The following is a 23,385-nucleotide window of genomic DNA, read 5'->3' as shown; positions in this document are numbered from 1 at the left end:
GATAAATTGCTGAAAAAATGCCTCATATCTTGCTAAGAAGACAAAATCGTGATTGAGATGTATCTACGTGCTCTCTGAAGTTCTGTATATATCACCTAACATTTTTTAAAAAGATTTTATTTATCCACAAGAGACAGAGAGGCAGAGACACAGGCAGAGGGAGAAGCAAGCTCCATGCAGGGAGCCGGACTTGGGACTCTATCCTGGGACTCCAGGATCACCACCCGAGCTGAAGGGGGTGCTAAACCACTGAGCCACCCAGGCTGCCCTATATCACCCAACATTATTTTAAAAGTGTACGCAGATTTAGATTGATTTGCAGGAATTGTAAACCAGTTTGTGCTTTTCAGTACAAACCTCTCAGGTTGGAGCAACCATCGACTACATTTTGATTTTGGACACTGACTAGCATTGAAAATCAAGAAACAAATTAACCAAAGACAAAACTATATTTTAAGATACAAGATTTTCTTAAGATTATCTTAAGATATACTGATTTTCCTCCTTTGGAATAGGTCAGAATCCTGACAAATGTTCAGTTGAGCTGAAGTCACCAGCTAGTGTGTAGGTGCAGTGGGGCAGCTCCTGTGTAGCAACCCTGTGACAGGTCCAAGGGCTTTTCCCAGAAGAAGGCATTAATGGCTTTCTACAAAAATGCAGTGTTTCCTTAACTTGCTGGGGGGTTGATAGATTTCAATGATATAGATTTGATACTTATATTAGTTGTGTAGGGTGCATTTTTGCCTTGCAGCACCCAGAGTTCATCTGGCTGTCATTTGTCAACCGACTGCACTTTTCAATTGTTGTCGTATGAAAGCACCAAGTGAAACTGTAAGGTTAGCAGGGATCCTGTGTAGCAATTATTTTGTCATATTGCTTTTACTTTGTGGAGGTATTTCAAACCTCCTTTTACCCAAACTTGTCCTTTCTTCAATCTCCCAGGCTCTGAAGTGGCCATTGTTAATATACAAACACCATTTAAAGTCTTTTTTTCTAATTAATGTAGCCACAGGCCTACTTCTTACAAGGTGTATCTCATGGGAAAAAAATTTCTTCTATAATCTTTAGAGAAAAAAATAATTTTTCCCTGTTACCAAAGTAACATATTGGGTTGATCCAGAAAATATACTTAAGTAAAAGGAGAAAGATTAGAATAATCTATAATCCCACTACTCAATTTTCATGGCCATTCTTCTAGACTCTTTCCATATGTCTATCTTTTCCCAGATATGAGATCATACAGTGCACGCTGCTTTATTCTCTTACAGTCTTCTACAACTTCGATTTCAATGACCTACCCTGTGGATGGACCTTGGTTTATTTAACCAGTGGGCTGTTGCCCACAGGTTACCAGACCTAAGAACCTACCTCTAGAAAGGGACTGGCTGTCACCTGGATGCACCCTAACAGCCCCCACAGTATGATGTTCTCTTGTCTCCTATTGGTCAGGGCATGAGTACATTTGTGATTAAATGAGGGATTGGTGGATTATGTCACATGAGGGAATCTTTGGGATTAGACGTTTCTGCTAATGGAGCAGAGGATACCAGCTGAGTGGCCAAACCCTGCTTGGAGCATCATCCCATGTCACTCTGGAGTGAGAATGCCATCATGGTGGAGGCTCTGGTGTGCTGCTCTGACCACCACCACCCCTGCAGTTTCTGGGCACTCATTCCCCTTGTTGCCAACAGGTCATAGATAAAATTCATTTCCAGAAACTCCTTAGCTAAAAGGACCCACCATGATCAAGGTCACGGCCCTTTCCCTGGGGTAGTTTTCATTCAAGGATTGGATGATGAGGAGCTATAATTACCTGCCCTCTTACCCTCAGTTTGGGACAACTCTTCAGGGCTCTTCCAGTTCTAGAGCTCTGTGTGGCCTGTGCTGAGGCCTGTGTTGGGACTGTAGGGCTGCTCTGCTCTCTCTACCCAGCTCTGCTTTCCTCTTTTCACCCCCAAAGGTGCATCTCCCACCAGGACCTTCCAGTAACCTTCCTCCTTGCACATGGCCCGCTCAGTGTCTGCTTCCAGGGGAACCCAATCTGTGGCAGGCACTAAGTTTACATTTTTGGCCTGACAAAGAGCTTATGTGCATAGTGTGTCTTACAGAGAGACAATACAAGTTAAAAAATATCAGTTCTAATTGCAATACTTACAGGTTTCTCCACAATACTTACGTGGCTACATAGCTAGCCTTTCCAAGTGGAGTCAGATCCAGCCTGGAGCTCTCACTTGAGGAAGTCAACAAGAAGTGTTCTGTGTTTGCCATTTCCTAGGACTCTTACCCCATCATTTGGTTGTCCCAGGTCTGAGCCCGGTTGATGGGGAGGTGGATGGGTCCCTCCCAGGCAGGCTGTGCATCTTGGGGCGCCCCTCACCGTGTGCTGGCTGTGGACCATCCGTGCTCCCTCGGTACTGATACGGGTCCACGGCCCCCTGTGTGGCCACACGCGCCCTTCTCTTTATGGAGGAGGAAAAAGACTTTTACAACCTATTTCCTCTCTTGAAATTTGAGGCTTTATTCCACAGTTTCCTTATTCACAACGAGGGGATTTTATCCCTTACGCAGCGACGCTGGCTCCTGGCCAGTCTGGAGCAGCCTCAGGAGAGTGCAGGGCCGTGGCCCAGCTGGCTGACTTCACGTTTCCCTGGAGAGGAAACAGCTGTCACCTTCTCCACTCAGGAAGCACAGGTGTAGAAGTGACCTCTGATTCCTTTGCTGGGGGTCGGCGACTCAGTTTTTAGGAGGATTCCTACCTCTTTTTCCTGGTTTAGGTTCCAAGATGGGCCCCCTCCTCCCCTACATTATGTTGGGTACAAAGCCACTGCCAACAGAAGGATCAAAGTACAGTTTAGCTACCGTTATGGGTTCAGTTGTGCGCCCCACCCCCCATCCCCAAAGATATGTTGAAGAATTAACTCCAGTACCTCTGAGTGTGACTCTTTGGAAATAAGATCTTTGCAGATGTACCGAGTTCAGAGGAGGTCATCCCGGAGAAGGGTGGGCCCTTTATCCAATAGGGTTGGCATCCTTATAAGAGAAAGAGAGATCCAGAGACACAGACTCAGGAGAGGAGAACGCCACGTGATGCCGAAGTGGACCCTAAGGTGCTGCAGCCGCAAGACTGGGAACCCCAAGGACCAGAGTAGGAGGAGGCCAGGAAGGATTCTCCTTTATGGGTCTCAGAGGAGCCTGGCTCAGCTGATACCTTCAGGTTAGACTTCTGGACTTCGACAGCATAAGACAATAAATACATTTCTGCTGTAATGTATTTCTGACATTCTGTCAGAATTCTGTATCCCCCTCATTTGTGGTACTTTGTTACCTTAAGGAAGTCAGTAATGGGAACATTCCTAAGGAAATGAATACAGCCATTATTGCAAAACCTTTAACTAGATAGCTCTGGTTTTCTCTCTTGTGGTCCAGAGCTTGATCCAGGCACTACTCCAAAAGTAGCCCACTTATAACTGCTTAGAGAGGCCTCCTATTTAGATCTTCTGAGAGGGATTATTGCAGCTCTAATAGAGTTGAACACATGGGCATGGCTTAGGCACTGAGAGGTCCAATTCTAGCTTAGTGAGGCTGAAAGAAAAGCTAACAGGGTAGCTGGGGGACTGTGAAGTCACTGTTTGGATTTGGCTGGGGCCCGGGAGGGGCTTCCTTGTAGGACCCTATGTAGCTGTTTAGTAGAGCCTTTGGATTCTGAGAATGAAGCCCTGCAAAGGAATTTGAAGATGACCTGGTCTCATCGAGTGTCCTGTTTTATGTGGAGAAAACAAGATCTGGGGAGGTTAGGTGGCTTACCCAGGGGCCAGCTGATAAATAGTAGAGATGGGCCTGGAGTCCAAAGCACCCTGAGATACGGGCCCGTGTGCTTGTCCCAGCTCTGGACTCCCCTGTAAGCCTGTCAAAACATTGTGCAAGGTCATGAAGAAACTCTGAGGAAACTCTGCACTGACTTCTCGAAGCTACTAAGGTCAGCAGCATGGCCTTTGGGGACAGGTCTACCAATTTTTCCGAGCATCAAGTAACTTTTAAAGGCAGTGTTTCTTTTTTTTTTTTTCCTTCAAAGATTTTATCCATTTATTCACGAGAGACACAGACAGAGGCAGAGACACAGGCAGAGGGAGAAGCAGGCTCCATGCCGGGAGCCCAACGTGGGACTCGATCCCAGGACTCCAGGATCACGCCCTGGGCTGAAGGCAGGCGCTGAACCGCTGAGCCACCCAGGGATCCCAGAAAAGTGACTTTAAAACTGAAGATGTAGGGATCCCTGGGTGGCGCAGCAGTTTGGCGCCTGCCTTTGGCCCAGGGCGCGATCCTGGGGGCCCGGGATTGAATCCCACGTCGGGCTCCCAGTGCATGGAGCCTGCTTCTCCCTCTGCCTGTGTCTCTGCCTCTCTCTCTCTCTGTGTGTGACTATCATAAATAAATAAAAATTAAAAAAAAAAACTGAAGATGTAAATACCCTATTACCAGCTATTCTATTCCTGGAGATGTACTCTAGAAAACCTGTGTACAGGTAGCCTGGAAGACATGGATACAAATGATCACACCCACACTGGAAACACTGGAGACAATCCAAATGTTCATCAGCAAGAGAAATGAAGTACATTCATACAGTAGAATTCTCTCTGGTGGTGAAATGAATGAGCTAGAGCTGTACATGTATATATAAAAGAATCTTATAAATGGAATGTAGAATAAAAACTGCAGAAGAATATTTGTAATCTTACCATTTTTTAAAAAGTTCAAGAACAGAAAATAAACAATCATTTATAGGGACATATATACATATGGCATAAAACTAATATCTAGAGAAAGACAATAATAAGCCCCGAATTCAGGATAGTACTTAGCTCCGGGACAGGAAAGAGACAAAAAGGTGATCCAGAAGTATAATAGGGGATTTCGACTGTTTCAAAAATATCTTATTTCTTAAGGTGGTTGGTGGGTAAACAGATGTTCACTATATTATGTCTTGGGGGCTTGTTTTTGCATACATTAAATGACACATAATTTAAAAATACCTAAAAAGGAAAAATTGAAGAAAACATGAGTGGGGTCTAGATATTGTGGACAGGGAAACAAAATTAAGTGCTCAACACGAATGTTGCTTTTGTTCAACTTTGTAGTAGTACTGGGAAGGGTAATGGAATACTTAAAACTTTGGTTACTATTCATAGAGAAAAGACAAATCAGTGACCAACTAGAATGAAGATGTTGGTTGGGGATGATCAAGATGGAACCATTTGTTTTCTAGACAGCCCGCGAGAAAGGAAAACCATGCTACATGTTAACTGCTGTGTTCATCAATTTAATAAGTCATATCAACTACTTGATTTAATGAGTTATTATAATAACTTACTTTCATAATGTGAATGTACCTACATGATTGAAATTGTAAAAGGCTATTTGTTGACCTAAGGAGATTCAAATGACGTTAATGACAATGTACATAACTCGAATTAAGCAATAATAGTTCTTTTTAAGACAGGCATCATGGGAATTAAAACACTAACTTCCTTAGAGTGATAAGTTAATACTAGTTTCTCACCTGGTTCCTCTTTAGGCAAAAATATGAATAATTAAGGTAAATTCTCAAAAGGGGGAAGAGGATAGATATAAAAAATGATTCTTAATCTCAAATGAACCTAAACATCTGTTTGAAAAGATGCGCTCCATGAGCACATAGAAAAACATGCAGCTAAATAGCAGTGCGAGACTGTGCCTAATTTCAGCAAACATCTGACTATCTGCGTGCCAGTCCTGTGCTGGGTGTGAGTATGGAGGTGAAACAGTGTCCTTCAAAGAGATCTGTGGGAGAAACAGACAGGCAAACAAACACTTTTAATATCACATGAGAAGTGCTGTCATAGCAGAGGGCATGGCCCAACCTGGGGAGGTCGGGGAAGCAATGATGAGGACTTCTGAAGGCAGATGGCAGCTGGGCTCCTCAAGTAGTGAGAACAGCATGAACAAAGACCTGAGGGGTGCCTGGGTGGCTCAGTGATTGAGCATCTGCCTTCGGCTCAGGTCGTGATCCTGGGGTCCTGGGATCGAGTCCTGCATCATGCTCCCTGTCTGCTTTTCCCTCTGCCTATGTCTCTGCCTCTCTCCCTGTATCTCTCATGAATAAATAAATAAAATCTTTTCTTAAAAAAAAGGAAGACCTGAGGTGAGCAAATATGCGCTTTCAGGGAACAGCAAGTACAGGGACTGGGAACAGCAGCATTTCAAGGCGGGCAGAAGCAGAGGAGAGTAGACAGGAGATACATGTAAATTTGCTTAAAACTCTAAGTTACTTCTCACTTCCTCATGACAATTTGTGTCCAAGCTGCTTTCGCTAAGAAATAAGCTTTCCAGTATATTTTATAGCCACTCCTCCCCCTGAGTCATAAGCAACCGAAAACACTGTCTTGGGAAAAGAACATAAGCTCTGGAGTCAAGACCAGGGTTTGAGTAATGACTCAGCCAAGTGCTAGTATCCCAAAGAAACATTGAGTCTCAATGTCCTTATCTGTAAAATGATCGTTAGATTGACATGATTGTTATGAAGAGTAAACAAGTATATTAGTAAAAATGGCTAGAAGTACTGCACACATTGAGTATTAATGTGTACATAAGACTCATCTCTGACCTGAAAGGAGAAAGCCCAATGAGCTGAAGATTCTTAAAAGGTAACCACAAATTAGTCTAGAAAGTTGCTTGGAGAGAGAAGCAAACAAGAGAAAGAATCTAGACACTCTACCTGAGGGGAAAAAAAAGAAAGATTGATAAAATTAACCTTGATTTTCATCCGTTAGTTTGATAAACATCGAATTGTGCTACTATTAAATATTCTGCAATCATTTCAGTGTGGACAAGGAATTGGTTTCAAGTTGTTCCGTATGTTTTTCATTAGAGGTCTTCAAAAGCTTTCAGAGGTAAACACCGACTTAATATGTTTTAGCAAACTAAGCAATTTTGAAAGTTTTGGATGGGAAACTTAATCCAAGAAATTATTTCAGTAATAGGAACCAAAATTTACTGAGCCCTATTATGTTCTCTGTGCTTTCTATGTCCTATCTCTGATCCTCACGCAATGTTGTTAAGATTAACAGATAAGGGTGGGCTAAGAGGGTTTTACTAACTTGGCCAAGGTCACGCGTGTAGTAAGTGGCAGAGTGGGACTGGGAACCCACATTTGAGAGACTCCGAAATTCACAGCCATGTCTTGCTTTCGCTCTGAAGGAAGATCCCACAGAAAAGGGGCCCATGACCAAACCTGGGCAGTCCTAGAGGGCTTTCAGGAGGACATGATGCTTGAACAGAGTCCCAAAAGGAAGAATAGGAATCTTGAAGGCAGTTAGCGGAGTGGGTATGAAAGGACAGGAAACAGGGAAGCTGCAGGAAAGGCCAATAATAAAGGACTGATGACACTTTATGTCTTACAAAGTACTTCCACGTGCAAGTTCCCATTCTATTTCCAGGAAAGAATTTCCAACTTTCCCATCTAATAGATATAAACAAGTCATATTGGAGGTACAGTGATTTGCTCAAGGACACAGAAAAAGTAAATGTAGCACCAGAGCTCAAAGTTGGCTCTCCAGTTGTTGGATCCTGGGCTCACGCTCTAGTGCTGTGGCAGCTACAAACGAAAAAAATCTTCATTGCATATTTTCCATTATAACCTCATTTCTAACTTTATCATATCTTCCCTACCCTTATTGTTTTCTGTGTCAGTTACTTCACCTACTTCTCTTTCTTTCATTTTATCATCTTGTTGCACATATATGTGTAGGCTTGCTCAAACTAATTTTCAGTGAACTAGGGCATAAACTGATAAAAACTTCAATGCCCACAAAAAAGAAATTGTGTTGATGTTTTATATTCCCATCTAGTTTTGGGCTTTAGGAAACCACACCTTTATCCAGTTGTGATGTTAAGGGATATAGAGTCTTGCAGATTGTTAACTTCATCGAATGCTCCAACAGAAACATGTCTGCGTGTTGCTAGTCTTCTTGATCATGATTTTCCATGACTCTATTTTTTTTTTCTGTAAAGGAGACATGGCCATACCCACCTGACTGGACATTCAGACTGGTTCTTCACTGGTTTTTCAAGGCTAGTGGATCATGAGGGTCCTGTAGGATTTCTCACTATGATAAGCTCTCCCACTGCAGCCTCTTCCACTGCCATCACATCTTGTCCATACCATTCTAGGGTTATGGGTATTGTACAAGTCAATTTGGGACCTCATTCAGGGTTCTTAACTCAGTTAATTGCATGTCTTTTCTGTTTTATCGGGCTCTAGCCTGTAAGTTCCCTGGGTCTTGGTTACGTAAATCATCTCAAATCCTGTTTTGGAACAAGGTATGGTATAAAAAAGAGAGTGAATGCACTTCCTGGGAGGATAAGTTCACAAATGGTACAGCACTTCTGTGCAAAATTAATGATTTCCTGCTTATGACAATTGTATATGTTAATCTATTAGGTGCTGATATAAACAATAAGGTGTGTAGTTTCAACCCAAGGCTTTGGAACAAAGGTTTCTTTTTCTTTTATCTAACCACCAGAGAGGATATGGATTCTCGAGAAATCTGAGGGAGCCCTGAGGGAGGCACTCTAGGGAAGCAGTTATAAGCACACAGTATAATGAGCCAGATGGATCCAGATTTGACTCCCAACCTTGCTTTTAATGGCTGTGAGCCTCTGGACAAGTTGTTTATCCTCTATGAGCCATAGCTTCTATATCTTTACCTTCTTTAGAAGGTTGTTTTAGAGATTAAATAAGACGCAGTATATAGTGAGGGTTCAGTAAATGTTAAGATTATCATTGGGATAATTTCTTTGAAATAACAATTTTAAAACTTTGAATACAAAATGATGGTGGACCTTACATGGTCATAAGGCACAAATAATGAACGAAATGGAGTGATCAGAGTTTCCACGGAGGTCTTGTTTTTCACTTTTTCGCAGTGTGATTTCACTGGGAAGAAAATTAGGCCTCTAACTGTGGATACAGCCTGCAGCTATGGGCTTAAATGAATGAATGACTGGAGCATATTCTTGCCAAAGTAATTTAATTTCCCTGTATCTTTCTGTTCTGTAGAAAATTAACTCATGGAAAACTAGTGGTTTCGGAAAACCTTCTAGATAGAGACTGGGTTTCCAGTCATGCTTATGTTATTCTATGAACATGAAGAGCGCTGGCTGTATAATGACTCACATCCCACGTCCTGCTTTTGGTAGCATTTACCCACTGATGAAATGTTTCTGTATTCCTGTCATGAAGCCCTTGAAAGAGCCATTGTCATTGAGGTCTAATCAGAAGTGAATGGGCACACTGACAGGACATAATGCTGGTGTGCTCTGCTTTAGAGAAGACCATTTGCCCACTAATTTGCAGATTGGTGTGAAGAATCAGAGGAAATGATTCAGTGAAAGACTCCAGGGACTCCTCTGCCTGGAGTTTGGCTTTGGTAGGAATGGTTACTGCTCCCTGGTTGCTTGATTCATGCTTGTCCCATAAAAAAAGAGCATATACTAACAGAGAACAGTGATCAATTAAGAACGAAAATATGAATTACTAACAAGGGGAAACATTCACTCTCCTTAAATAATGACACTCACTCCAAAGCAAGGATAGTGGAAAATACTTAATAGCAGCATGAGTTGCTTTAATAACTAACATTCTGGGTGTAAAGTGTAATACAAGCCACACACACACAATGTCTGACACACAACAGACTTCGCGAGTTATATTGAACCGAGTGAATGAAAAAGAGAAGGATGATATTAGCAGAAAGCTGGGATGCGGGAAACTGGGTATGATTCCTAGCTTGAATGACACTAGACAGGTCTCTTAGCCTAAGCCTCAGTTTCTCATCTGGTAAACAAGCAATGTCCACCTCCTTGGTTTGCTGTGAGAAATTGAACAATGCAGTTTGAAAGCTATATGGTTAAAAGCACCTGACAGTCATAAGACCTGGATCGTAGAGCAGGCTCAGTTCAATATAATTCACTCAAATATTTACTGAGCACTTATTACTTGCCTGGCATTGTATTCCAGGTGCTGGAATTGGATAAAAGATTAATAAGACAGCTAGGTTTGTTCCTTGTATAGGGCAACTAGGATGGAGGCAGACCCAGATTTTGAATCCTTGCACTTTTATTTTACCTACATTCAGAAGAGGTCCCCCAGACTCCCTGAATGAGTTGTCCCAGTCCTTGCCCTCAAGAAACCCAGAGTCTATCAGGGGAGACAAACCCATAAACCAGAAATTCCAAAGCAGCAGGCTAAATGCAGCCATGGCGGTACATAAAGCGGGGGGTGGGGGGCTGTAGAGGGGGAGTTGGGTGAAGGGGATCTGGCTGAATTATGAAAAATAAACAGTAGTTCCTACAGAGAGAAAAAGCAGAGGAAGAGCATTTCAGATCCGGGAAGCATTACATGCAAAGAAAGCCAAATAAACAGGAAGTTGCTAGTCCCAGGTTCTGCCATTAACTGGCTTTATTTAACTTTTATGGAATTTCCTCAAGTCTCTCTGGGCTTCCAGTTTTCTCGTACTAGAAAATGAAGGTTGTTGAGCGGAGGGTGATGTGTGGAATGATGAGGAAACAGGTTTTCTGTAAGGCTCTTAAAAAAAAAAAAAAAAGAGTTTGAAGATTTTATTCATGAGAGAGGCAGAGACCCAGGCAGAGGGAGAAGCAGGCTCCTCGCAGGAGGCCCGAGGGGAGCCTCGATCCCAGGACCCCGGGATCACAACCTGCGCGGAGGGCAGGCGCTCAGCCACCGGGGCTCCGCTGCCCTGGAAGGGGCTTCCTACCTGGTCCCTTCCTGCCGAGCAGAGAGAAAAGGGGTAACCTTGGGAGTAATAAGTGTTATTTTTACGGTATGAGCAGAGGCCCCACCTTTTATGACCCAACATGACAGGCTGCGTTCGTCCAGCAGTTTTGCCCTGTCCCCCCCCCCCCCCCCCCCCGCCCCAGTGCTGCGGGCGCTGAGCGCGCCGGGGACGAGGGGCCGCCGTCGAGCAGGGGGAGGCGCTCCGGAAGGTCCAGGGCCTGAGCTCCCCGCCACAGGGAACTTCCCCGCTCCCAGAGCCGCCAGCTGCCCCCGGGCAGGGCCACGCTTCCCAGGCCGGTGTACGCGGCGCCCCCCGCGGAGCGGACGCGGCCCGGGGGCCACGGGGGGTCGCAGCGGGCGCCCGCGGCGGGGCCCGGGCAGCGGGCAGGGCGGGCTCGGAGGCGGGCGGTGGAGCGCCCGCGGGGGCTGGGCCCCGGGCCGGCTGGGCGGGACTCGGCCGCCGCTATAAGACGGGGCGCCCCTGTCCCCGCCCGCGGGCTGAAGCTGGCGCGCCCGCCCGGACCGGAGGCGCCGGCCTGCGCTGGCAACTCGCGCCCCGGGGCGGCCGCAGAAGACGGGAAGGTCTGACTGCGAGTCCTCCGGGTGCCTGGTACCGGTGACTGGAAGGCGGGCAGGCCCGGGGGAGGGAGAGTCGGCCCGGGTGGCCGTCCGTGCCCTCCGACGGCCCGGGGCGCTGCCGCCACTCCCCGGGGCCCGGGCGCCCACACTCACCGACTTCTCTCCCCCGCAGGAGCGCGCCCCGCCACGCGCGTCCCCGCAGCCTCCGACCATGCGGCTCCTCGGCAGACTCCGGCCCGCCCCCGCGGAGCCCGCCTGCTCCCACGTGCTCACCCCCGCGCGCATCCCCGAGTTCTGCATCCCGCCGCGGCTGCTCCCGCCCTGCGCGCCCGAGTCTCCGCCTCCCGCCGCCGCCCTGCCCCGGCGCTGCGCCGCGGAGCCCGACCTGTGGCCGCGGGGAGCCGACGCTGCGGCCGGACACACGGACTGGGACCCGCGCTCGCAGGCCGCGCTCTCGCTGCCGCACCTGCCCCGCGGCCGCACCGCCTACGGCTTCTGCGCGCTGCTCGAGAGTCCGCACACGCGCCGCAAGGAGTCGCTCTTCCTCGGCGGCCCCGGCGCCGCCCCGCCCCCGCCCCCGCCCCCGCCCCCGGGCGCAGCCCCGGCCGCCGCCGCCGCCCCCGCGCTCCCCGCCCGCCCCCGCCCCCGCCCCCGCCCGGCGCCGCGCGCGCCCGCCCCGCCGGCCCGCGCCCGCCGCCTCCTGCGCGCCCCCGAAGGGCTGCTGAGCCGCGCGCTGCGAGCCCGGGGGAGCCGCGGCCTGGCCCGCGCCCGCTCCGCGTGCGGCGGGGACCGGGACGAGCCGCCCTCCCGGGCCGGGGCCCCCTCCGCCTCCGCCTCCCCGTCCCCGTCCCCGTCCCCGCCGCCCTCCCCGCCGCCGCCGCCTGGCCCCGACCCGCGGCCCGAGCGCCTGGAGGCCGAGGGCACCGTGGCCCTGGGCCGCGCCGGGGGCGCCCTGCGCCTGGCCGCCGAGTACAGTCGGGCCAGCGGGCGGCTCCGCGTGCGGCTGCTCGGGGCCGGGGGGCCGGGGGGGCCGCGGGGGCCGCGGGGGCCGCCGAGCCCCGCGCCGTCGGCTGCCGCGTGAGCTTCGTGCTGCGGCCGCCGGGCCAGACGCGCCCGCAGCGCAGCGCCGTGGTCCGGCCGAGCCGCGCGGCCGCCTCGGAGCAGGACGTGTGGCCGGACGGGCTGTCGGAGGAGCAGCTGCGCCGCCTGGCCGTGCGCGTCCAGGCCGAGGAGCGGGGCCGCCTGCGGGGCCAGGGCGAGCTGCTGCTGGGCGCCCTGCTGCTCCCCGCGGGGCCCGGCCTCCGACCGCCGCCGCGCGCCTAATAACTGCCTTTACTCGTTTTTCTATTTGAAAGCATTGTTTTCTGTTGGAAGCATTTTTCCATTGCTTTATTGACATCTCAGCCTTCAGGTGTCTGTTTTTGTCGTTGTCTGTTGGTAGTGAAGGAAAAGAAGTTCTTCTCTGTTCACAGAATCCAATCCATGTTTGGATTTTTCCAGACCATGTTTACATTCAAAGGCAAAAAAGTATCGGCTTGTGGCTGGAAGGGAGCAAAAGACATTCTGTCGTAAGGATACCTTGGTAGGAAAAGAATTTCTTTCTCATTAAGAAAACCGGTTTCTTTTGAAAGTGAAATCTTAAAAAACAAAAAAATGCTAAGGAAAAGAAAAAGGAAGCAAAGGATCTTTCAAAGGATGGTCATGGGGGGAGTAGATATTCCTAGCATCCCCGTCTTCCTTCTCCAGAAGGGGCCCTGGGAAAATCTTGCTGTTTGAGAAATCTTTTCTGCCTCTGTAAACGTTTGATAATTTTGTGGCATTATCTCCACCTATTTATGTATTTAAGTTACATAGTAATTAATGCCTCTGTGATAGGGTTTCCTAGATGAATTGAAATGTAAACCATCAACTTTTTGAGCACTGGATTTAAAGAAAGGGTTTCTTAATCCAATTTATTTTCATTTGTCGATTCAACAAATAGACCTGAGTCCACTGGAAAATGATTGTATCCCGGAGGGTTTGCCCTCCACTGTAGGCCTCTTTGGTGTGGTGGAAAGCACAATGAGGGGCTGGAGGGGGATATAGATTCCAGTCTTTCTTTGGTCACTTGCCAGTTGTGTCAACTGGGGCAGATTGGTTCACGTCCCTGAACCCCATTTTACAGCAGTGAAATGGGGCTGTTATACTGACTTCACAGGATTTTGTAAAAATACAATTTAATATCCAAACGACCCTTAAAACATGTGAAATGTGTTAAGCATACCTGAAAAGACTTGAACTGTACTGGTGAATACATAATGTTCCAGAAAATGATCTCCTGTACTTATTTTTTTTTTCTTTCCAATTGTTTCTCCCTGGTCCTGGAGTGGAGCCTAGCAGTATGGATAGCTACCTGATATGGAAGATTTATGGGAGCCAGGAGTGGGAATATAGAACCCTTCAGGATTCCTGTGGTAAACATCCCTATAAGCAATAGTTTGTGCTCATTCTGCATCAAAAAGCCCACCAGCACTGATACCAAAATGAGGTTCTAGCTATGAATTTGGTCAGAATAAGCCAACAAAAAACCCTGGATTTTACATGATTGCAAAGTGGAAAAATGATCCCTTAGAAATCATTTAATCAAATGACTTCTGAAATTGAGAAAATAGCACAGTGGTGGTGACATGCCTAAAGTCAAATAGCTAGGGACTGGCTAAGCTCAGGTAAGAACCAAATTGCCCTGACTTCTCCAGAGGACTGACCTCCCTTTGGTTCCCTCATCTTATTCATTCATTCATTCATTCATTCATTCATTCATTCATTCCTCATTCAACAATGATTTGTTGAACCCTGTCTCTGTGACAGGCATAGTACTAAGCCCAGGGGATGCAGCTATGAAAAAGATGGACAAGATTACTATTCTCGCAGGACCTAGTTTTAATGGGGGTAGCCAAACAATAGCCAAGTTTGGTTAGATTGTGGTGACCATCATGAACACAATAAACTACAGAGGGTAAGAGACAAGTGGCAGATGGGATTCTCTCAGAGAGAGAGAGTGGGCAGGGAAGGTCTCCCTAAGACTGGAGGAAGGAATCATACCCAAGAGAAACTTAATCTATACAAATAACTACTTAATGTGTCCAAATGACCCCCCTAATGCATCAAACCAGAATTCTTGATTTTTCTCCTCTCAAATCTCCTTTCCCCCTGGTCTTCCTTATTTCAATAAATGGCAATGTCATTCTTCCTTTTTTGCAAGCCAAGAACCTGGAATCATCCTTAGCTTCTCTCTCACACATTCCATTTTTCTTAGGTATAAATGTCTCCTCCTTAGAGTATCCTCCCCTGCCCATCCTATCTTTAAAAACATCACTGTTGCTGTTACTGCTTTATTCCTCATAGCACTTATCACTACCTGGCATTATATTATACCCTTATTTTGTGTTGTTTGTTTACTTCTCCTCCACCAAAAAGTATGCTTTCTAACGCAGGAACTTTGTTGATTCATTGCTTTATTTTCACGGCATAGAGCAGAGTCTGGCATCTGGTAGATTCTCAATACAATTGATTGAATGTTGAATAAATATAGAAAGAGATGGAATAAACATAGAAAAGTAGAGGACCTAGGACCAGGCCTTGAAACAAGTCAACATTTAGAAATTCAATACAGGAGGAACGTCAGTGTAGGAGAAAGAGAAGCAGCAGCCAACGAGACAGGGAAAGACCAGGGGACTGTGGAGTCATGGAAGCTAAGAAAGTATTCCAAGCAGGCGATGTCCACCCCACTGAAATCCTGCAAGGAAGTAAAGAAAAATGAGAACCGAGAAATGCTCACTGGCACTGGCAAGATGAATGAAGGTCAGAAGTGAAGTTGATAACAGTCCTATGAGAGTAGTCATAACAGGAGCTGGACTGGAAGGGGTGAAACTGTGAATGGAAGGTGAGAAAATATACCTGGGAAGTTTTAGAAAAGGGGGAGGGGCTATAGGTAGAAGAAAATATAGAATCAAAGATTTATTTTCTTTTAATATGAAAGAATCCAACACATGTTTGAAATATCCCAAATAGAAGGAGATGTTGATAGTGACAAGAAAGAAAACCAGAAATAAAACTGTAGGAACAGAGTCTCTGGAAAATAAGAGAGGATCCAGAACATATGTGGGTAGAAGCAGTGATCAAGAATTCATGTTCCTGATCCATACCTTGTTCCAATTTCTATTCTCCCATCCATAGCATCATTCCATCCTGAGGAAGGTCATACTCGTACTGTTAGGATATTGGCCAGGAACAGCTGGGATCCTGATCTCAGGGTCATGGGATCAAGCACTGCTCCAACTGGGTGCCAAGGGTGAAGCCTGTTTAAATTTCTCTTTCACTCTCCATCTGCCCCTTCCCCCATCTCAAATAAATAAATACATCTTTAAAGAAAAAAAAAAGGGAAGGAAGGAAGGAAGGAAAGGAAAGGAGGAAGGAAGGAAGGAAGGAAGGAAGGAAGGAAGGAAGGAAGGAAGGAAGGAAGGAAGGGCTGGCTGCAGTACTAGAAAGAGCAGAAAGTTTGACGCCAAAAAGAGCTAGCTTCAAATCTAGGCTCTGCAACTAGGTAGTTGTATGATCTTGGGGCAAATGCTTAACTTCTTTGTATCAGTTTTGTTTGTCCTTTCGAAAATATTGGGTGTGAAGATGACCAGGGTTAAAAGATAATTGCATTTAGTTATAGCGAGATTCATATTAACAGGGGTAGGCACTCTTTAGATATCATTTGAACATCCCATCTTTCGTTCATGCAAATGAGTATAATTTTGCGGGATGGCCTTGTACACATCCACGGGTTCAGTCTTAAGGCTGTACAAAGGGCAGTCTACTGGGAACATAGCTGGGTGACTGCACTAATTGACACAAACACAAAGAATTACATCTTTCCATTCCAGTGGTTGTGTATTTCAGGCTCCATCTGTCATGTTCCAGAAGGAGGAACAACAGCTCAGCTGATGTGTGCTAACATCCAAACATTACTACCAGGGGTTTTTCATCCTTTGAATAGCAAGGCTTTGATAAGATATCCTTATGTGACCAGACACTGGTATTTATCCTAACATGGAAAATCCATGTTTTATTTTCTTTGGCAAAAAGAACAGTGTTTATTTTCCAGATTGGCAACAGTTCCTGATTTTAAAAAGAACCAGTGTCTCCTTGTCCCTAGCACCAGGAGATGGTGCCTGATTTGTCTAAATTGTCCAAGTGGTGCTCTGGAGCTTCATTTATTTCTCCTCCTGGTCACCTAGACCAGAGCCACCATATCGTCCTCCTTTGCTCAATCTGCTCCATACTGCTCTCTTCACCATTATCACATTTTTAAAGAGTTTTAAATAATGGAAGGGATATAGAACAGTTGCCAAAGCAGTACAAAGAATTCCCATAAGTCTCTCAACCATATTCTCTAAATATTTATTTTATTATCATTCTATCTATCTATCATCTATCTATCTATCATCTATCTATCTATCATCTTCTTTTCCTGAAATATTTGGGAATGAGTTGCTGACATGTGCCCTTTTATCCTCAAATATTTGTGTATTTCCTAAAAATAAAGCTCTTCCCTTATAAAAATCAGGGAATTAATGTTGATTCAATAGTATCAGACAATGTACAGACACTATTCAAATTTTTCTAATTAGCCAATAATGTTTGGGTGTATCTTTAAGAAGAAAATCCAGGATTTTCTTCCTGGATCACAAGTTGCATTCAATTGGCATGTCTCTTCAATCTTCTTTAATCTCAGGCTTTCATGATCTTGACATTTTCTATAAGGTCCTAAGTTTATTTGTCTGATACTCCCTTGTGATCAGATGTAGGCTATGCTGTTCGGGCAGAAATGGCACAGAAGCTATACATCTTCTCAATGCACCATATCAGAGGCACGCTATATCAATTTGTCTTATTACTAGTGACATTAACCAGACTTCTTTACTGTAAAGATTATTATTTTCCTCTTCATATTTAATAAATCTCTCATGAGAGATATTGTGAGACTCTGTAAATAGCCTATCTCTCATTGTCCTTTTACTTCCCAGATTTAAGCATTCATCAGTGATTCTTGACTGAAACATTTATTACTACAGAGATTGCCAAATGGTAATTTTAGAATTTCATCTTTTTAAAAAAATATTTGTTAGTTGAAATTTTAACTTTGCTTTCTTATTTATTTATTTATTTATTTATTTATTTATTTATTTATATCTGTATGGACTCATGCGTTTTTAAATTTATTCTATGGGTTATAACCCATTGCAATTATTTATTTTGGTTCCACATTTGACCTGTGGGAGCTGCTTCAAGCCGGCTCTTGTGTCCTTGTTATATCTTCATAAAACACTTATTTTCTGGATCTAAAATTTATTCCAGGTTCATCTTACACTTCTGATACCCCAATCCTGGAATCAATTTCTCAAGGCATTTTTGATTTCTTACATTGATTGATGGTACTTAGAAACCAAGATCTGAGTGCTAAGTACATCTATGGCTACTGGGGTGTCATTGCTTCTAAGCTCTAAAATGTACACACACACACACTCTCCTATCTATATTTGCACATTTTTTTTAAAAAAGATTTTATTTATTTATTTGACAGAGAGAGCACAAGCAGAGGGAGTGGCAGACAGAGAGGGAGAAGGAGAAGCAGGCTCCCTGCTGAGCAGGGAGCACAATGTGGGACTCAATCCCAGGACCCTGGGACTCAATCCCAGGACCCTTCAGCTCATGACTTGAGTTGAAGGCAGACACTTGACCAACTGAGCCACCCAGGTGACTCTGCACATCTATCTTAAGAAGAAGAAGAAGAAGGAGGAGGAGGAGGAGGAGGAGGAGGAGGAGGAGGAGGGAGAAGAAAGAATTTAAACTGAACCATCATCTAATTTAATTTCTTAATACTCTGCTTTCACCATAAACAAAATCCTCCCACATCTATACCATACTCAAAATTGTTAGTATTAAGATTTAAGATGCACTGTAGTCTATACCAAACCCAGGTCCTCCAGCCTTACCCTCCTGAATGTCCTTCCCTGCTATTCCTCTGCCATGAAGAGAGTATCTGCTTTCTGTGCGATGACTATGTCTCTATGTTATCCTGAACAGATTTGTACTGTTAGAATTATTCATTGTGAGCATAAATTAAAACTAAGATATTAGTAACAAGACATCAAGCTTGCTAAATGCCTAAAAGAAAGGATTAATCAATTTAAGTATTTGACATAAAAGTTTATACACAAGAACTGACAGCTGGGGAGTACAGGTGATCACATAAGGAGTTTTATTCTGATTGGAAAAGACTGGTCTTGAAGAAAACATACTAGAAAAACGTGGAGTTTGTGAAGCTTTGCTAGAGCTGTAATCCCTCTGCTGCGGCCTTAGCATTTGAAAGGGCTGTAAGTCACACTTGGCTCTTGGAGAAGTATGACAATGATACCCAGCATCCAACTTTGGACTCCCAGTCACCCACTTGTCCACATTAAGCCCCCTCAGGTGGTAAGAGAGAGAAAGAGAGTCTCTCCCAATCTTCATCTTCTCCCACATCCCCTGAGGGTTGTATTTCCTGCTCTCCTATAAATGGATCTAGGAAAGAAGGGCCAGGGACAGATAGAAAGAAGAGAGAAAATATTAAAAGAGAAGCTGAGGCATTTTATGAATTTTAGGAGTTTATTTGAGCAAAAATCCATTCCAATCGGACAGCACCAAATTGGAAGCAACCAGAAGCAAGAGGGATGACTTCTATGGAGAAGGTGCAGAAACAAAGAAAGGACATTATTTGACTGGCTATAGTGTCAAGCCTAGTTGGCTGTTTGTGATTGCTTGTCTTTATGTTTCGGTTTTATAGCCTTGAGGCTTAGATTTGGGCTTGTTTATGTAGGCCACCAGGACATTAGAGTCACTGCAGTCTAGTGGCTTTCTTGTTTAATTTAATGAGAGAGAGAGAGAGAGAAAGAGAAGGAAAGCAATAGAAATAGATGTTATTTTTTTTTTAAATGTGATTTAACCTTTTGTGATACAGCAATTTAAAAATTCGGATTCAAGGACACCTGGGTGGCTCAGTGGTTGAGTGTCTACCTTTGGCTTAGGCGGTGATCCTGGGGTCCTGGGATTAAGTCCAGCATTGGGCTCCCTGCAGGGAGCCTGCTTCTTCTGCCTGTGTCTCTGCCTCTCTCTCTCTCATTCTGTGTTTCTCATGAACTGGTAAAGTCTTTTAAAAAAAAATCACTTAAGAATAAAAACATTATTTTCAAAATGTTTTCTCTCCAGCAGGAGTTTCTTCTCTAGGAAGGCAGTTACTTCTTCGCTCACTGGCCAACTTCTTGTCAGTTCATTAAATTTTTTAGTGTTTTTAATCACGTCCGGTGGTCTACAAAGAACTCAGACCACGAATATGAAAAGTATCAGATTGACTATGTTCTTACTCTTGATCATGTTTACAATATAGCATTTTACTGATCTGACATTTCTTTGCATAAATATTTCAAAATTCACTATCCATTTTGTGGTGGTTATCTTTGTCAAAATTTAATAATATAAAATGTCAATCAATGAAACCAAGCACCAGCAAGTGCCGTTGACATACTATGCTGAAAGCAAAGGGCTGAGGAACCCTCCTTCTTCCTGAGAATCTTTTACCATCTGGACCAACAAAGGGCACTGTGACAGTGCTCATTGTTAATATTGAGAAAACTTAATTTCTTGCTTTTAAGATAAAAATATAAACAAATGTATTGATATCTTTTTTCCACACCGCAATGGATTATCTTGCATGTAACACATTCTGAAGACAAATATTCTAGGCTTTTAGTTGTTAAGGAGACCAAGTATCTTATTTGGAAGATAAACCTATTTATTAACTGAAAGAAATTAATTTGGTCCTTAATAGAGAAATCGAAGAATTTGAGATCAGAACAGATGATTTCACTGAGAATGAGCAATACTCTACGTAAATGCTGGCCCTTTTTGAGGTGAGTAAATACAGTAAATGGTTGAATCCTTGTACCTGTACCTTGTCTGACAATTGGTTTCTGACCATTCTCTTTCAACTGACTCTCTGAATCTTTATTCAAATCAGTAATGGTATTTATTGGTTGTCATCACCTGGTACTCATTGTTCTGTGTGTCTGATTTCTTATGTGGAATCACTCTTCCCATTCGCTCAGTCCTTATGTTTCAGACAGTGTTGATTCCATATCAAGTTTCAGGGGTGGGTCTAAGACAAGCCTGGCCAATAAGAGTATTTCATACATTCGGTCACAGTGATTAATTAGTATCAGATACAAATGCCACCTAATTTGGCCCACTGAGATTCAGACTTGGGAGTTGCTTTTAAATTTTTGAGATGGAGACAAAGTATTTTCTGCTGAATTTGCTCCTGACAGGACAGGTCTGGAGCTCTCAGGAACGACCTTGCCAATCATAGAACCCAAGGATAAAGCCAACATGAAGAAGAGCATAGCGATAAATGAAGAATCAGTGTTCCAGTGACATCACTTGCATTCAGAAACAAGATAAGAGCTAACTGTGACTGTAGCCAGCTTACCCCAAAACTTTTAAAATTTTAAAAAAGATTTTATTTATTTATTTATTTATTTATTTATTTTTAAATTTATGAGAGAAAGAGAGAGCACAAGCAGTGGGGAGGGGTTGAGAGAGAAGCAGACTCTCCACCCAGCAGGGAGCCTGATGTGGGGCTCCATCCCAGGACTCCAAGATCATGACCTGAGCGAAAGGCACTTAACCCACTGAACCATCCAGGTGCCCCTCATTTTTTTCTTTATTCACAATGTATTTTATTTTTATTTTTATTTTAATAATAAATTTATTTTTTATTGGTGTTCAATTTGCCAACATACAGAATAATACCCAGTGCTCATCCCGTCAAGTGACCCCTCAGTGCCCGCCACCCAGTCACCCCCACCCCTCGCCCTCCTCCCCTTCCACCACCCCTAGTTCGTTTCCCAGAGTTAGGAGTCTTCATGTTCTGTCTCCCTTTCTGATATTTCCCACACATTTCTTCTCCCTTCCCCTCTATTCCCTTTCACTATTATTTATATTCCCCAAATGAATGAGACCATATAATGTTTGTCCTTCTATTTAAAGTCGAGTTTGTGGTTTACAGAACTAAAAACACTCCATTTGATTTTACAGAGATCTGTCTTAGAACCTAAAAAAAATTTTCCTTGGCCAAAGTACTTCATCTGCGTAAGCCTCAGCTCTATGTTGCAGTTATTCTAAAGATGAAAGGAGATGCAGGTCCGTGTATAATAGCCTGGGAACTATGGTGGGGCAGCTGGGAGGACTGGGGGCTGTCAGGGGCCTGCCCTCATGCAGGGAAACAGGTGAGAGAAAGGGTGAGAGGCAGGCCAACGTGGAGATGTGGATTTGTGGACGTTCATAATAGAAATGAGGGTGATGTAGATGACCAACACATATGGTGTCTCTGCCTCTCTCTCTCGTTCTCTCTCTGTGTCTCTCATGGATAAATAAATAAAATCTTTTAAAAAAAATACAGATCGTGCAGGGTAGTCCTTAAGAGCAGGGATTTTGGAATTTGATTGTCTTTCTTCTAGCACTTAGGTATGGTGACTCAGAGATTTACTTTTTCCCCTCTGTGCCCGGGTTTTCTCATTTTCCTTTTTTTAAGATTTTATTAATTTATTTATTCATGAGAGACACAGGGAGAGAGAGGGGCAGAGACACAGGCAGATGCAGAAGCAGGCTCCACGCAGGGAGCCCAACGTGGGACTCGATCGTGGGTCTCCAAGATCATGCCCTGGGCGGAAGGCGGTGCTAAACCGCTGAGCCACCCGGGCTGCCCGGTTTTCTCATTTTGAAACAGATGTAGCATCCTCTACTTTGGAGAGTTCTCGTGGGGATTAAGTCAGTTAATGGGTAGTAAAGTGCTAGCCTATTCCTAGTCTCGATGCAGACACACCAAGCACCTGGTCCAGTTGCTCCCATTCCACTGGGACTGAGGTGAAAACACCTGGGCACCCCAAACCAGCGCAGGGCCTCATTCCTAGCTGGAAGTCTCAATGGCCAGCTCTTCCGGCTGACTTTGCCCAAGGTGGACTTCTGTTTCAGTGTCTGACGTTTTCAAGATGTTGATCCCACAGCCCCAGCCCCTGACTCGGGTAACTCGGGGTCTGCCCTGCCTGACCCTGGCCCGCTGCAGAGATGCTGAGGCGAATTCTGCACACCTGTCAGGTAGGTCCCTGTCCTTGGAGTGATCAATGGTGCCGGAGACTGCAGGTCTCACTCCTGCGATTGAATGTTCCTGTCTTTGGGAGGATGAAATGTGAGGAGAGAAGCTCTGTGGGGGCCCCCCCCTGTTGGCACCAGCAGGTCAGCAGGAGGCTGGGAGAAGGCGGGTGGTTGCTGGAGAAAACCGCTGAGCCAGGTGAGGGACAGTTTTAGAGACAAGAGCCCACCTGCCCCGGTTGGCGCCCTGGGCTGCACCCCTCCACAAGGGGAGAGGACTCCGTGATGGGGGAGTCTCGTTGCTCGCTGGCCTCTCAGGTAGGAAGGCTTGGACCCTGTCGTACGTGATGAAGGCCAAAGCTCTTGCCTCTACAAGTGAAGTCCTCTAGGACGAGGAGGGCAGAGGCCCAGGCTCTCAGACTCTGCACAGAACCAGCGTTGGCTTCAGAGGGTCAGCCTTGGAGCGCACCTTCCTCCCCGCTGCCAGGTAGGAGGCCTGTGTGGAGGCCTTGCGTGAAGGCCCGGCTTAGGAAGGACTTCTCAGTGGGCCAAGCTGGTGGCTGTGGTTCCCACCCAGAGCCGCGGGGGAGCAAAGGAAGGCGAGGGGGCCCGTGAGCTGGGAGCACTGGCCAAGCAGTGGGGGTGCATGTAGACAGGGGAATGGACAGGGCAGGGCTGAGCAGCAGAATGAAGGAGCCCTGGACCTGCTTGCTCTCATGCACGGCCCAGCTGTAACTGGCGTGAGGATGAGAATAGGAAGGAGA

The 23,385-nt window shown here is 45.4% G+C and overlaps 1 protein-coding gene and 1 long non-coding RNA gene across 3 annotated transcripts; one reads left to right on the top strand and one right to left on the bottom strand.

Moving 5' to 3' along the window:
- Window positions 1-1,874: 1,874 nt before the first annotated feature.
- LOC144303331 (uncharacterized) lies at window positions 1,875-11,716 on the bottom strand. Of its 2 annotated transcripts, XR_013370403.1 has the most exons (4): window positions 11,564-11,716; window positions 2,928-3,030; window positions 2,757-2,824; window positions 1,875-2,647 (listed from the first exon to the last, which is right to left on the bottom strand). It is a non-coding gene; the product is annotated as an uncharacterized LOC144303331 (long non-coding RNA). The 2 variants fall into 2 exon arrangements; XR_013370402.1 differs by lacking the exon at window positions 1,875-2,647 and having other exon boundaries at window positions 2,750-2,824; window positions 11,564-11,712.
- C2CD4B (C2 calcium dependent domain containing 4B) lies at window positions 11,339-21,260 on the top strand. Its single transcript, XM_077881334.1, is given in 5 exon segments — window positions 11,339-12,429; window positions 12,432-12,992; window positions 13,777-13,863; window positions 20,304-20,385; window positions 20,800-21,260. Coding segments are annotated over 2 exon segments (1,110 nt in total). The 5' UTR covers window positions 11,339-11,621; the 3' UTR covers window positions 12,734-12,992; window positions 13,777-13,863; window positions 20,304-20,385; window positions 20,800-21,260.
- The last annotated feature ends 2,125 nt before the right edge of the window (window positions 21,261-23,385 follow it).

Source organism: Canis aureus, chromosome 32, assembly GCF_053574225.1.
Source record: "Canis aureus isolate CA01 chromosome 32, VMU_Caureus_v.1.0, whole genome shotgun sequence".
Lineage (NCBI taxonomy): Eukaryota > Metazoa > Chordata > Mammalia > Carnivora > Canidae > Canis > Canis aureus.
Note: the sequence above shows the minus strand (reverse complement) of the source record. Positions and strands in the feature narration are given on the sequence as shown.